The 15,000-nt window shown below is 47.7% G+C and overlaps 1 protein-coding gene across 1 annotated transcript in view; it reads right to left on the reverse strand.

The window, feature by feature from the left end:
- The window catches only part of brsk2a (BR serine/threonine kinase 2a), a 150,322-nt gene that overhangs the window by 30,188 nt on the left and 105,134 nt on the right, over nucleotides 1-15,000 (reverse strand). The window contains exons 5-7 of the mRNA XM_056598777.1: nucleotides 6,804-6,920; nucleotides 531-564; nucleotides 69-137 (exon numbers count right to left, since the gene is read on the reverse strand). Coding sequence (XP_056454752.1) covers nucleotides 69-137; nucleotides 531-564; nucleotides 6,804-6,920 — 220 coding nt within the window. The remainder of the gene's footprint in view (nucleotides 1-68; nucleotides 138-530; nucleotides 565-6,803; nucleotides 6,921-15,000) is intronic.

The raw sequence follows: 15,000 nt of genomic DNA on the forward strand, positions 1-15,000 counted from the left end.
GGCACCTTGGTAGTCAGAGGCAGCAGCAGCCTGGCTGTGACCCCTGACCCCTGGAGGAGGAAACTCACCACGAGCAGGGCAAAGAGAATCACTCCACAGCTCCACACGTCGGCTCTCCTCCCATCGTACTTCTCTCCCTGCCAAGGACGAGCGAGACTCACGTTAGTTTGGGATGGGGGGAGGGAGAGAGAGAGAGAGAGAGAGAGAGAGAGAGAGAGAGAGAGAGAGAGAGAGAGAGAGAGAGAGAGAGAGAGAGAGAGAGAGAGAGAGAGAGAGAGAGAGAGAGAGGGAGGGAGACGGAGAGAGAGATTGACAGAGGCAGACAGACAGACAGACAGACAGACAGACAGACAGACAGACAGACAGACAGACAGACAGACAGACAGACAGACAGACAGACAGACAGACAGACAGACAGACAGACAGACAGACAGACAGACAGACAGACAGACAGACACAAAGAGAGAGCAAGAGAAAGAGGGAGAAACTAAGAGAGAGAGACAAGAGGAGAAAGGGTGACACACGCTCACCCTGATGACTTCTGGACAGGCATAATGTGGAGATCTGTTGGGGAAGAAAAGAGAACAGAGACAAAGACCGTTAGAGAGAGATGGATCATTGGAGAGAGAAATAGGGTGTAAGAGAAAGAGAGCGAGCGAGAGAAACATATATATGCACAATAAACACATGAAGGAAAGGTGCATTCGCTCGTAGTTGCATTTGAAAGCGATCCCAATTTCTGTCAGGTGACAAGCCATAATTTTGCCATCATATCCAAGCAAATAATACAATAACACTTCGAACGTAATACAAATGTTCAAATCGCTATTTGAGAAGGGACGGGACAGATTGTAATCGAATGGTCCTCCAGGCCACTCCGTCAAGGGCACCGCGGTGTGACAGGCGGGGAATAGACCTACTAATCTTTACAGCACCTGGACGCCTGACAGTCAATCCAATTCCTAGATTGACACATCAATATCGCATCGAGATTCAGGAGCCTCTCTTTGAACGGTGGCAGCCTGTGCCGGGGCCTGGAAGAGAAGCAAGGTGCTCCCCAATCAGGAGCTTTTAATTCATGGACTTCCACTCATGCGATGGAGAGGTCGAGAGCGTAATGCTGGTTTTATTCAGTGATTGATAACCGCCCCCCTCCCCCAAATTATAGCATCTGTGGACGAAGTTCAATGTTCAGCTACAAGAATCGTAGCGACGAGTAAAAGGAAGTCCAGGCACACTGCAAACCGTGCTGACGGCCTGGTCCCCTCCAATCCCCCCCTGCCTCCCTGCTCGCTCCCGCCCCACTGAGTGGGGACTAATGGCAGGATATTGGCCCTAATGAGAGGCCTGTCTAGGGCTCTGTAAACACAGCGCGCTGGTTGTTGTCTTTGTCTCCACAGAGAACAGCAGCACCCACGGCTGTCAAAGAGACGGTCGCGGTGAATAAAGAAAACATAGCGTCTGTAGGGGAAGTGCAAGAACGGGAATCATCGCGTGCAAACGCGGTTTGAGCTGATTGCAGGTGTCAGAGCGGGTTTATGCAGATGAGGGGAAGAGCACAACAAATGCAGGATTTGGGGAAGAGATGCTGCAATCCGACATCATGTAATGCAACAGCATTACATGAACACACTCAAACCGAAAGGATGTTTGACCCTGCAGGGTAATGCTGGGGAATCATAGGGTGAAGGTCAATCCTGGTGAACTCAATCCGTCTCCTACCTTAAGGGTCAGGAACTGAAATCACTGTTTGCTATGCTAAGTCAGTGAATGGCTGCTCCGTCTGCCTCTTCAGTCCTAGCTATGGAACTAATCGTGTTGGAAGCACCAGGGTGGACTATATGAGCCCATGCTGGTCACACTTACTCAAGGCGATCTACAGTTTAATGAGACTCGTGTCCCAACATCTTATCTCCCTCGTTTGGCTTCAAACTTTCTCAAAAGAGAGCTGCTTTATAGCTCATTCACAGCACTTTTTTTGACACAGCACTTTTTTTGACACAGCACTTTTTTTGAGTGAATTGCTCAGTGATTTCTGTAAAAATGAGTTAATGACTAATTAGTTAACAAATAACAATTTACCTAAACAGGAAGCATGGGAACCGCGCAAAAATATCAGTATTGTTAAACCTCAACAATTAATTGAAAGCATTTTGCGTGTTGCAGCAAAATGTAGGACAATTACGGGCGACAATAATAAACCACAGTCGGTACAGGAGCAGCACTAAACTCCCACTGCTCTGTAATTACTAGAGGTACTCATTAAACTCTCAGATAGAACATTTAAATAATTTGTGGCCTGTAAAATATATCACTACATTATTTCAATCTGGCCTGGACGACGTACCAAGAGTAAATGGTGGCAACAGAGGAACGGAAGATGAATGAAAACGCATTAAAGGAGTCGAGGTGTGCCCACCCTTTCATGGGTGTCACCTTATTAATCTCTGATTGGCTGAAGCTCATCTCGCAACACGACACGACACCGATCAAACAGGTAGAAAGGGAGAAAGTCGCATAGATGCGATCAATAGTAACGACATGCTAGAAAATGGTGGACTTTTATCACGAGGACGCAACCAGCGACAAATAGCACCCCCGTTCTGCTGCCGCGGCGTTTGTGTGAAGGCATAAATTACGGCCGGACGCTGATGGAAGCTCAGGCAGCCTGAAGAACGACGATGGCGACCGTAGCATGACGGCTACGGGTTTGGAAAACCGTCAGCGAGAAGAGAAGGGTGTCTGCTTGTTAAAAAATAAATGTGTTTAAAAGACGGCGGTTTACGAGGTTTACGATGTGGAGATTAAAATGTCGACCGAGAGACAGAAACACCCGCGCTGGGCTCATGTTCAACTTCTAGAAAAAAAAGAAGAAGTGCAGAAGTCACTTGGAATCCTGAAAACGCTGCGTCTGTCTCTCTGGTCTCTGTTCTGGTCTTTAGGAGACTGAACCCTGACCCCGATATGGACGAGAACGTTATTGATATGCGATGAACCACTTAACATGAGCATTCCTAACGTCTCACCTTAGGCCAAGAACAGACTTAGAAACTGCAGAGGTGTACACATGTTCACCTATTTATAGCAAAAGAGTAAAACGCACAGCGGGCGAGAGGAAATAACCTGGAGAGAGAGAGAGAGCGAGAGAAAGAGAAACGGAGAGTCTAGTGAATTTCAAATAGTTTGATAAATATGTAAAGTATGAATTGCACGTTGAGCAAGTGTGTACATATGCGTGTGCATATGCATGTGCGTTTGCATGAGCGAGTGTGAGCGTACGTGCGTGGGCATGAGCGAGTGTGAGCTTGCGTGTGTATGTATTTGGGCACGTGGGCTGCAGGCGTGTGTGCTCTGCAGGGCTGAGAGTGTGGCCCTGGTGCCTGGGTCCTCCAGAGTAGGGGGGGGACACGGCCTTATCTGTCCCTGAAGAGAGTGTCATTACCCTGGAAAATGGAATACATTTGTGTCAGCGTCTCGCTTGCTCAGCGGGCTTCAGATAAATGTGTTTAATTAAAAACTGTCATATCTCCACTTAGAGACGAGAGAGCGAACCGAGGCCATCGATAACCAAAAGCATGCGGCTTACTTCTCTGTGTGGGGAGAGGAGATAGGGAAGGTGATGACGGACAGGCAAGGAGGCAGACAGGAAGGTGGTGACAGACAGGCAGGGAGACAGACAGGCTGGGAGACAGACAGGCAAGGAGGCAGACTGGCAGGGAGACGGACAGGCAGGTAGCCAGACAGGCAGGCAGGGAGACAGACAGGCAGGGAGACAGCTGAACAGGAAGACAGACAGGCTGGCAGGTAGAAAAATATTAAAGTAGATTGATAGACAGGTAGAAGAGTACAACCTGGGACAACAGAAATAATGAGCGATAATAGCACAATACGCTACACAACTGCGCTCTGTGTGTGTATGTGTGTGTGTGTGTGTGTGTGTGTGTGTGTGTGTGTGTGTGTGTGTGTGTGTGTGTGTGTGTGTGTGTGTGTGTGTGTGTGTGTGTGTGTATGTGTGTGTGTGTGTGTGTGTGTGTGTGTGTGTGTGTGTGTGTGTGTGTGTGTGTGTGTGTGTGTATAAGTGTGTGTGTGTGTGTGTGTGTGTGTGTGTGTGTGTGTGTGTGTGTGTGTGTGTGTGTGTGTGTGTGTGTGTGTGTGTGTATACGTGTGTGTGTGTGTGTGTGTGTGTGTGTGTGTGTGTGTGTGTGTGTGTGTGTGTGTGTGTGTCTGTGTGTGTGTGTGTGTGTGTGTGTGTGTGTGTGTGTGTGTCTGTGTGTGTGTGTGTGTGTCTGTGTGTGTGTGTGTGTGTGTGTGTGTGTGTGTGTGTGTGTGTGTGTGTGTGTGTGTGTGTGCGCATGTGTGCGTGCGTGCGTGCGTGCGTGCGTGTGTCTGTCGACCAGTGAGTGGCCGCTATAAACACTCTGGCTTCACGGCCACTGGGGACAGAGCAGATGCACCACAGCTGCGTCGGATGGCAGGGCTGTGATGTGGAACGAGGTCCAATAGGAACAGGACAACCTGTGCACACAGCAGTACCCCTCCACTCGGGGATCCTGCTCCAGAGATGAGCCACAGCAGCCATGGCTTGCTCACCACCGATGGCTTTTCACCCTAGTTTTGACCATCGCTGGACTGCCGGTCGCTGGAGGTGAGTCAAATGTGCCACCAGTTGGACAGTGAATGAAATGGGTGGAAAGAGTGAGTGAGCGAAAGAGAGTGAGTGAGAGGGATAGAGAGAGAGGGAGAGGATAGAAAGAGACAGAGAGCGAGAGAGAATGACAGCATGAAAGAAAGAGGTAGGGCAAAAGAGAGAGAGAGAGCATGAGAGCGAGGGGATGAGCGGGTCACTAATGTACAAACCCGAGGACAAAATGTCCGGGGGGTCAGGGATCAACTAAGCCCCGCTCGCCCGCACGCACGCAAAAGGTGGTTTTGACTGGTGGTGACGTTTTAATCCAGGCAGGACACGGCCTGAGCTGAGGACAGATGTTAGGATGGCGCCCGCAACACAGGACCCACACACCAGGAAGATCATCCCAGGAACACGAGTTATGACGTGCATCCGCCAGCTGTCGGTCAGCGATATCATTTGGCCGTCATCATCGCTGTGCATAGATTAGTAAATAAAGTCAGCAAGGACTCTATTGATGAGTGATTCAGGGATCTGGCCAACACTAGCAGGACCCTACCGCCTTAACAAGGTTAATCTTGTCCTGTTTATGAGTGCTGCACTCAGACGAGCCTCGTCACACATCGACGGCTGTGTGCTGCTCACGCAAGGAACACGCCCGTAGCTGGCTAGGAGGTCTCAAAGTCCCGTCCCCCGTCCCCCGTCCCGTCCCCCGGACCTCACTTTATTTAAAACCCTAGCTACGACCATGGCTAGGATCACTGCTCTGATTTCCTGTCTGCCAGAGAATCTAGTTCAAAACATCAGAAATACTTTGTAAAGCACTAAAGGGGATAGGACCGGAATACGTCTCTGATCTGTGTGTGTGTTCCCAGGGTTCCGGACCACCTCAGATCCAACAAACTTCCAGAACAGGTGAGGTCTGCCTCAACACACAAATCTTCAAATCAGGGCTCAAAACATTGTTTTACCTGAGCTTTTATTAAAAACGGCCAGCCTTACATGGGTTCTCTTTCCGTCTTGTTTGTGTACTTATTTCATCCATTTTATCCGTACACCATTATGAAAAAAAAAGAAGGAATTATCTTTTCATGATTCTCCTTTTCATGTTTCTACATTTTTCTTTTGTGAGGCACCATGAATGGCGCTGTATAAATAAACCTGCCTCGTGCTCCTCAGACCCCAGACGCAGCCTGTAATTCACAGGCGACCGCCTGCTTGCTGTGTGCCTGTTCTCTCTCTCTGTGACACCTCCAGGCCTTCCTCTACCTGGAGGCTTTGTGCTTTATGACCCCCCAGGGGAGAGCCGGAGACCCATCACTGCCTGGGCTCGCATCTGCTGCTCGGCTCCCATCTGTACTCCTATAAAAATACGTACATATATTCATATCTGGATCGTTTTTTCTGAAAAGAGGATAAAAGCAGAGACTCGAAGCCAATGCAAACGGATTATATTCTAGCTGTGATGCAGCACTGTGATGCAGACTGCAGGTTAAATGACCGTTCTGCTATAAGGAGGGGCTTTCCCCCCTGTAGGGCTGTTCCCACGGATAGGCTGCCCCCCCCCCCCCCCCCCCCCGTGTGGGACTGTCCCCCTGTGAGACTGTAACCCCCCATGGGGTGATCCCCTGACTGTCCCCACAGTGAGGCTGTGTCCCATGAGGCCCTCCCCCCTGTGAGGCGGCCCCCCTCGTGGGTCTCTCCCCCCCTTGTGGGTCTCTCCCTCCTATGAGGCTGTCCCTGGTGGTAGTCTGTCCCCCCTGATGGGGCCTCATGGAGCAGTGTGGGGGGGACGGTGGCCGGCCTGCCCCGGCTGGAGGATGGAGAGGATCAGAATAGCTCAGAGAGAGGGTAGTAACCTCGAGTCTGCTCTATACACACGCACACACACACACACACACACACACACACACACACACACACACACACACACACACACACACACACACACTCTGGAACTCCACCGTCTCTACTTAACTCTGCCACCTGGTGTATGCCCGCCCACACACCTCATCAAATCTGTAACCTTCAACCAAATAAAAAACCGCTGTCGTCATCAAAAAAAAAGTTAACACCATTCCAGCCCCCACCTTCAGTTGAAAATACGACTCAGAGGCAAGGCGGGCATAGTCGAAGCAGACTAGGCCTGTGATTGGCCAACGTGCGTGTCCCTTACCCGCAGCTGGTCTCCAATAGGCTGTCTCCGACCTGCAGGGAAGCCATGCCGAAGTCCGCTATCCTGATATTGTTCTTCTCATCCAGCAGGAGGTTCTCCGGCTTCAGGTCGCGGTGGCTGGGGGGGGAAGCAGAGGTGGAACCTTTTTCAAGGGGGAATAATTGCATTTGGGGGTACTACTAGAATAGGGTTACACCCTTATTATTCTTACAGTGTCTCAAACAAAACCAATTTCAGCGTCTTTAAAATAGTTCTTTTTTGTATCGTGTCGCTTTATGGCCCCCCTCCCGAGTAGCCCATTCGGCTGTGATTGGTTAGCTCGCCCATTCACTTGGGACTGGTCGAACGTTTTGTGAGTAAGTCGCCAAATTCACCCTCCCGAGAAGTTGCAAACATTGCCTGTTGTAGCCGGGAGGCACGACTTCTGCACTTCAGCACCGCCCACTACTAAAGTTTGAGCGCCAACAGGCTACTTCACACACTTATTGAGGTCCCCGTTCCCCGTGGGCACAAATACCCTCCCCTGGCTCGCATTTAGATTTGTCTAGCTGGGCAGACATAAAACATGTATACACGCGTCATAAAACAGTCTAAAGTAAAGGGAAAAGTCGAAAAAGCATGATAGCACCCATTTAACTGGACGGGACGGGGGGTCCGGACAGACACGTTAAAAGAGGTGCACTTGTGGTTTGTCAGCGGAAGGCACGGCAGGAGGGAGGGGTGTGAGCCACGGCGAGTGGTGAGGCAAACACGAGTGTTGCAGGAAGACGCTTTGTAATCGTTTTCTGTGGGTTACAATTGGGTTTTGCACACAAACGTTCTTGGACTATTTTTTAGGAACCGATAACCAACCCCACCCGCACCTCTACTATGATCACCTCCACCACCTACACAACCACTACCCCCACCACGAACATAACCACCTCCAACACCTCCACCTCCACCACCACTAACCCCACCTTGATCACAACCACCTCCACCTCACCACCACTACCCCCACCTTGATCACAACCACCTCCACCACCACTACCCCCACCTTGATCACAACCACCTCCACCTCTTCCACCATGATCTTCTCTACCATGATCACCTCTACCATCTCCCCCACCATGATAACAACCCCCTCCACCACCTCCACTCCTTCACAGGCTCTGTTCTGTGAGCAGACGCGGCTGAGGGCCCCCGCTGTGTCGAGCCAAGATGGCCCCCCACTGTCTCCATTTACCCCGAACCCCCCCCGTTCCCCCGGCCAGCAGCAGACGGCTGGTCAGTCCATGAAGGTTATTCACAGGAGCAGCCCCTCATCATTCACCAAGACACAGGGAGAGAGGAGATTACCAGCCGGTTCTGTCAGGGCTTCCTCACGAAGGGGAGGACAGAAAGGCTTACTTTGCATTAAAAGTGTGTTATCGCAGCTGGGTTGAATCTCTGTTTCAATGTCAATGGCTGTTCATTATTCTCCCACTGTTGCAATGTCTACTGCTACACTCCACCTAGGTGTCTGCTAAACGCCACCTAGGTGGCTTTTACTGGGCTCCTACAGAAAAAACACACAGGGTGATTGTGTTGAAGCCGGTAAATTATAAGGTTTCCAGATTATGACACATGGCCTGGTGCCTCCATGCTGCCATGCAGGAGATCTCTCACTCGGTGTGTGCGGTGATGGTTAGTTTAACCTGTGAACACTGATTACTCAAGGCACAACAGGTATGCAGCCTCACCCGGCCACAGATTCCAATCAGACTGCGTCGGGCACCCTCCATTAGGTTACGAATGCTTATTAGATTGCTGATCTATCTCTCTCGCTCTATCTATATATCCATCTATCTACCTATCTAGCTTTTTCATATAGATCTCTATCCATCTATCTATCTATCTATTTATCTATGTATCTCTATCAATATATATGTGTGGTTAGTTATCTGTATGTCTAGACAGTCTGTCTGTCTGTCTGTCTGACTACCTCTATATGTCTGTCTGTCTATCAGATTATTATTCCTTGTGTATCCCCCCCCCCCCCCCAGTCTTTTGATCTATGTAATGTTGTATTTGGTGATTAGCAGGAGGGAGCTAAAGCCAGGAGGAACGGCCGCCATTGTGATCGTCGGATCTGTCAGTGCGTCTCTTCCCCTCATTGTTGATGTAACGCTCGCTGGATGTGTCTGACTTTGATGAGAGGCTGATCGCGTTGAGCGTCTGAACTCAGATGACAGCGGCGGCTGGGCCAGACTCATTTCCTGCCCTGAGAGATTAGCCACGAGCTAGTTTGTTAGCGCTCTCGCTGTGATTGCGCCATCAATGAAATTATGATAATATCGTTCTGCTTGTCTCCGGGTCATGCTACGGTCCTTTTTATTCTACATAAAATATATCGAAAGGGTAAAGTAGCTAGCGTAAAAACAACACACTCAAACTAATTGAGTAATTTTTCATCATATTCTGTGATGACTGGCTGAGAGAAATCACTCGGCTGGTAAAATGTCAAAGTTGCCCAGAGCAATGCAGTAGTTCATTTGATTGGCTCCACGTACATGAATGTTAATCTGCTGTTAATGTACAACCCCAGGTATGCTTATATGTATGTATAATAACCTTTGTCTGCAAGAATATAATGATCCACTTTTGATTTGGATAAATAAATGATGCATGCGAGTGTGAGTGTGTCCACGGTTTAATGATACACCTCAAATAAAGGTGGACCGGAGAAGACAAAAGCTAGGAAACGACCAAAGTGTACCGCCATCGGAAAGACGTTATTGGAAATATAATTATTGAGACTAAATTATAGTTATATGCCTAAATTATGAATGTCCGAATACTTAAAGCTAAAAGTTAGATTGTGTTAGGAACTCATTTAGTCAGACTGTGTATTCCACCATAGCCTAAATTGAGTTCCAAGCAATGCAACCAAAAACACACAGAGAGACCTAAAAGACTGCGATTAACAGAATATAATTATTATTTTTTCAGGACAAAAAATTAAGTGTACTTCTCACAATAATACTCAAGAGTATAAGTACAGCAATTCGCCAAATACAGATAAAAGAAAACTAAACTTATATTTAGGCCTGGTTGAATTTGCTAGTGATTTGCTAATTTCTTAACACAAGTCTCTCCTTAGACTTTGGCGGCCCCCTGCTGGTGCATTAAACGCTGGAGTGTACACTTCACAAGTGTCTGTGCATGTAGTTAAGCCAGGAGACTGACACCCCAGAGGAGCTGTTACCGACCATTCCTCCAATCCAACACCAAGCTTCTAATTGGCTGTTACCATTCGCACCTCCGTCTCTGATAGTCTTTAGTTGTCGTGTTTTATTACAGATGGCGGCAATGATGCCTTCCTCCTGGGCCTCACATCCCACAATATCCACTCTAGTTCTGATATGTCGCTGGTGATGAGCTCTCGGCTGCCTGCTGTATTCAGCTATAACCGGGACTAATATGTTCGCCGTCGGTGTTCAGCGATAATATACACGTTAAACGTTAAATATCACCCCTCTCCCACAACTCCTCACTATAACTATGATTTATCCCACCCGATATTCCCCGGCAATTAGCGAAATCAGCCTGGGAACAGCGCTAATGGACAGAAAGTGTCACAGTATCATAACTCCTAAACAGAACACCTTCCAGTCACCTCGGTGCCAGCCCTCTCTCCACCTCGTCTTAATCTACTCAAAGCGAGTTATTGTGTGCAGCCATTGACCCAATTTGAAAGAGAACAAGATAATTATTTTAGGCTAATACCCCGTCGTCTCAAAGCTAATGAGCGCTAGTTCCCAACTGTTCCGCGCACTAGGCGCTAACACTCATTAGCTAACGGGGTTAGCCGTAATGAGAATAATGTCATTGTATTTTTATATTTCATTTATTTACAATGTTTTTTTGGTTGCCAAATGATTTTTGTCTATGCTTTGGCCTAAAGCGAGTAATTAGTGATAGCAGTAAACAGCATTTTGGGTTTTCTGTTGCCCTATTTATTTGGCTGTGGTCGATTGTGTTTTTGGATCGTGCATGAGCTAATGTGATGTGGTTGAGAATGATCTGATAACAATTTATTTGTTGAAATCTACTATTACAATTTTAAATTTTATGAACAAAGTCAACGATAATCATAAAACCAAATTGTTGAAATGCACGCACTTGCCAAAGTTGAGGTAAAACCATCAGCTCTCTGTGTGATCACAGCCATGACAGTGCAGGCAGACACATGGTGCAGTATTTACTTCTGCTCCAGGTCTAATTGAATCTGCCCTTAGATTTCGTCTCAGAATACATCGATTGTGGTGAATTTCTCGACACAATCGATGTACTTTATCTTCCCATGTACCAACACAAACAGAGCCCTTTCTCCAGTATCTGATTCCACGTTTTATCCTCCAATCTCTTCCCCTCTGCCCTTCCCCTCGCTCCCCTCTTCATCTGAGCCCCGTGAAGCCCACCAGCATGGGAGGAATCCTCCCGTCCCGTGACAGTAACTGGAGCCCTTTAACGGGCACCACAGGACCAGGCAATCAGAGCAGAGTGAAGCCAGGGGGAGGAAATATGTAATCATTCTCAATCCTGTGTTGTTAGAGGCCATCAGGAAGATGGTCCCAAAACACAGGCCCCCTGCAAAAATACACAGAGACAAACAGACCGACGGACACACAGACAGACAGACAGACAGACAGACAGAAACACAAAAACAGACAGACAGACACAGAATGGCAGACAGACAAGTGGTTTTGCGGTCTCAGGCGGTGTTCCGGTGATGGAAGATAGACTGTGTTAATCAAACCACCGTTGCATCAAAGAGTATCATGTCTTATGGAGTGATCATGGCAGTGGTAGTGATGTTGATGATGATGGTGGTGGTGGTGATGGTGATGGTGTTGAAGGAAACAAACACCATCAGTAATCCTTAGTGGCCACCGGGCAGGAGGTGGGTGTTAGCGTCACTATCGATCACAGAGTTTGTGTGTTTAGGCATATATGAGGAGGGGTTGTCAGGTGTATCCACCTGGCCTTGTTTGACAAGTGGGCGGACAAACGGTGTGTTTGCCTTCATCCCTCATCCCCCCTCCGATACAATTTGACCCCTTGATGCAGACCTATACTCCCGCTGTGCAAACACAGGTCCAGTCCAGACCAGATGTCTGTGTTCATCTCAGGTTCTGCCAGGCTTGTGTTCCAGGCTCCGACAGTGGAAAAGATGATGGGTTTGCCTGAGACACGGAGCTGACCGGCGTGCCAATATAAAACTAATGATGGCACACAGGGTGCTCTCCTGGTCTCCACCCTTCTGCTGGGTTAATGAAACCATCTCTAGGGTTAATGATTAGCTCCATGGATCCACAGGCCAAATTAACTGGAGGACAGACGCTGTTAAGGTATTGGCAGTCGAGGGCGGCTGGAATGTAACGCTGGTACAGGCAGATGGTGTGTGTGTGTGTGTGTGTGTGTGTGTGTGTGTGTGTGTGTGTGTGTGTGTGTGTGTGTGTGTGTGTGTGTGTGTGTGTGTGTGTGTGTGTGTGTGTGTGTGTTTGTCTGTGTGTGTGTCTGCTTTCTGTTGTTTCGTTTCTGATGTTTCATATGGGCAATAAAAGGTTCCTGATTCTGAAACATTTGGCATATTTTTTGTATCTTTAAAATCATAATTAGTGTTTGTGTGTATGTCTGTGTGTATTTATGTGTGTGCGTGTGTGTGCGCATATTTGTGCATGAAATTAATGATTTGGTTCGGGCCGGACATAAAACTGATGTAACACAACGACATTTGGGAAAAAGAATGAGATGAGTTCTTTGTATTTGTAATCACAGGTGGATGAAAGCTGTCGCCTTCACCTCAGGGCCTGGTTGGCTCGTGGACGCATAAACATGACTTATATACACCTCTGTGATCCGGAAGAAAAGGTATGGGGAAGGTATTGCATGAGTGACTTCATGACTTCTGACATCTATGACATCCAGAGTTCTCTCAATCATCTGTCAACAACCGGTCCCAGAGGGACTGCACTCGCTCCATCCATTATTGTCTGAGATAAAAATCACTGTGTAGTCACTTCAACGGAGCAGCCAATCAGGAGCTGCGGAGCGGGACAGAGGTGTGCCTGCCTGCCAATTGACTTGTGTCTCTGCACAGCTCCCACAGGTGTGCTACAGACTTGTGCATGTTTCCTGCCTTGCTCAACACATCTAACATTCAACTGGTGGATATGAACAGTGTGGTTGTAAGGGCCTCTCTGTTTCAGGGTTCTGTAACATGTAGGCTTCAAGATTACTCTATTGATACCGGACGGGATATTCAGGGATATACGCACTTATTATGTTGTACGGCCTGGCACTTAATGTAACCACTTATTGTATGTTTCACGGCCGGGAACTTAAAATAGTACTTAGGATCGTTTAGCATCTCACCCTAGCTATCTTTCTTGTACACAGGGAATGGGTTAACCTAGAGATTGTTAGTGCTCAACACTTGGTTCTATGAACATCCTTACTGTACAGACAGTGATATATTGTTGTTTCTGTACTTATTGTAAGTTGTTTTGGATCAAAGCGACAACTAAACGCCCAAAATGTAAATGTAGATGTCAATCTAAATATATATTATCTGTCTGATAATCAACAGTTGGCTGGAACATAGTGTCATAGGAAACCTAAAAAGGGCAGGTTAAAGCACCAGAGTGTGCTATGGTCTGCTATGGTGTGTTATGACCTTGCTGTACAGTGTTGCTGGTACACTATTCTATACAGATGCTCGTGTCCGTCAGCTACATGGCCTTGTAAATCACACATGTGAAACCCTGTTTTATCTCTGTATCCATCTCTCCATCAGTCTATCTGTATTCCTCAGCCATCCATCTATCTACCTGGCTGTCGCACGGTTGAAACTATCCTGCTGCCTTTTTTTCCCCGAGATGTATTTGCGGCGTGTTAGCGTAGGAGGAGAATGCAGGCTTTAATAAGCGGGCAGGAAGCTCACAACAGGAAGGAGTACGAAGCGGCGCACGTCATCCCTCCTCTCCCCCACTGACCCTCCTCTCGCTGCGGTGAGTCACCAGACGTGGGAGAGCCACAGAGAGACGCTGCTTTTAAAAGCTCCTGTGTGTCTGCCGTGCAGACAGGATGGCAGATGTGACTGTGGGGGTGTTTTTGTTGATGTCTATTTTTTGGTTGGTGGTTGAATGCCCCGGTGAGCTTACAGAGTTTAATATGTTGGGGTTGTCTTTCTGACTTTCTGTTTGTTGGTCTGTCTGTGTCCCTGTGTCTATCGGCTGTCTGAATGTCCGTCTGTTGATCTGTCTGTCTGTTGGTCGTTATGTCTTTCTACCTGTCTGCCTGTCTGTCATTCAGTGTGTCTGTCTGTCTGTCTATGTGCCATTCTGTCCGTCAGTCTGTCTGCCTCAGTGTCCATCTGTCTGTCTGTCTGAGGGTGAAGCCACACTTTGAAAGGAGGCTCAGATCAGTGATCTGGTCCTCAGCAACGATGTGTGTGGACTCAGACCCTGACAGTCTAAGTGACCTTTTAAAAATAAGAACAAGGGAAAACACAAATGTACCTCACGCTAAGTCGCTAACAAACATGCAATCAGAAATCAGGGCCTATCGTTCATGTAATCCTACGATGAAACAATGCAAACGCGCTGAAAACACACGCCAGCCTTCAGACTACCAATGCATTCTCAGCACCGACGTGGATAACTATCCCAATAATAGCTCTGCAATGAAATAACACCGGGCTAAATCTTATAATACCTCTCATAAACGTAAACCATAAAGGAGTAAAAACACATTACATCTCGTATATCCAAACCTCCCCTCTCCGTTCCCTGGGTTTAACACTTAAATTGGCTGTGAAGTATTATGTAAATGATTTGTTATGGGTCCACTGGGATGATTGTTTCACTGGACCCGAGTTGAGACTGGCGTTATAAATATGACAGCTCTTCAGACTTTCTAAAGACTTGCTCAAGGGTCAGGGGCAGCAGGGTCAAGGCATTCACATTGAATACTAGGACCAAATATCTGCACTGGTCTTAAGTCTAGATATCTCATCCATCTAGGATATTAGGATCTACTCTCTGCTGATAACTCTGTTCTTGAGTCTAGATATCTCATACATATAGGAAACATCTCTGCTGAGAACACTGGTCTGATTTCTACATAAGTCATAACATATATATACTAGGACCTTCTCTCTGCTGATTACACT

Source organism: Gadus chalcogrammus, chromosome 9 (genome assembly GCF_026213295.1).
Source record: "Gadus chalcogrammus isolate NIFS_2021 chromosome 9, NIFS_Gcha_1.0, whole genome shotgun sequence".
Taxonomy (NCBI): Eukaryota; Metazoa; Chordata; class Actinopteri; order Gadiformes; family Gadidae; genus Gadus; species Gadus chalcogrammus.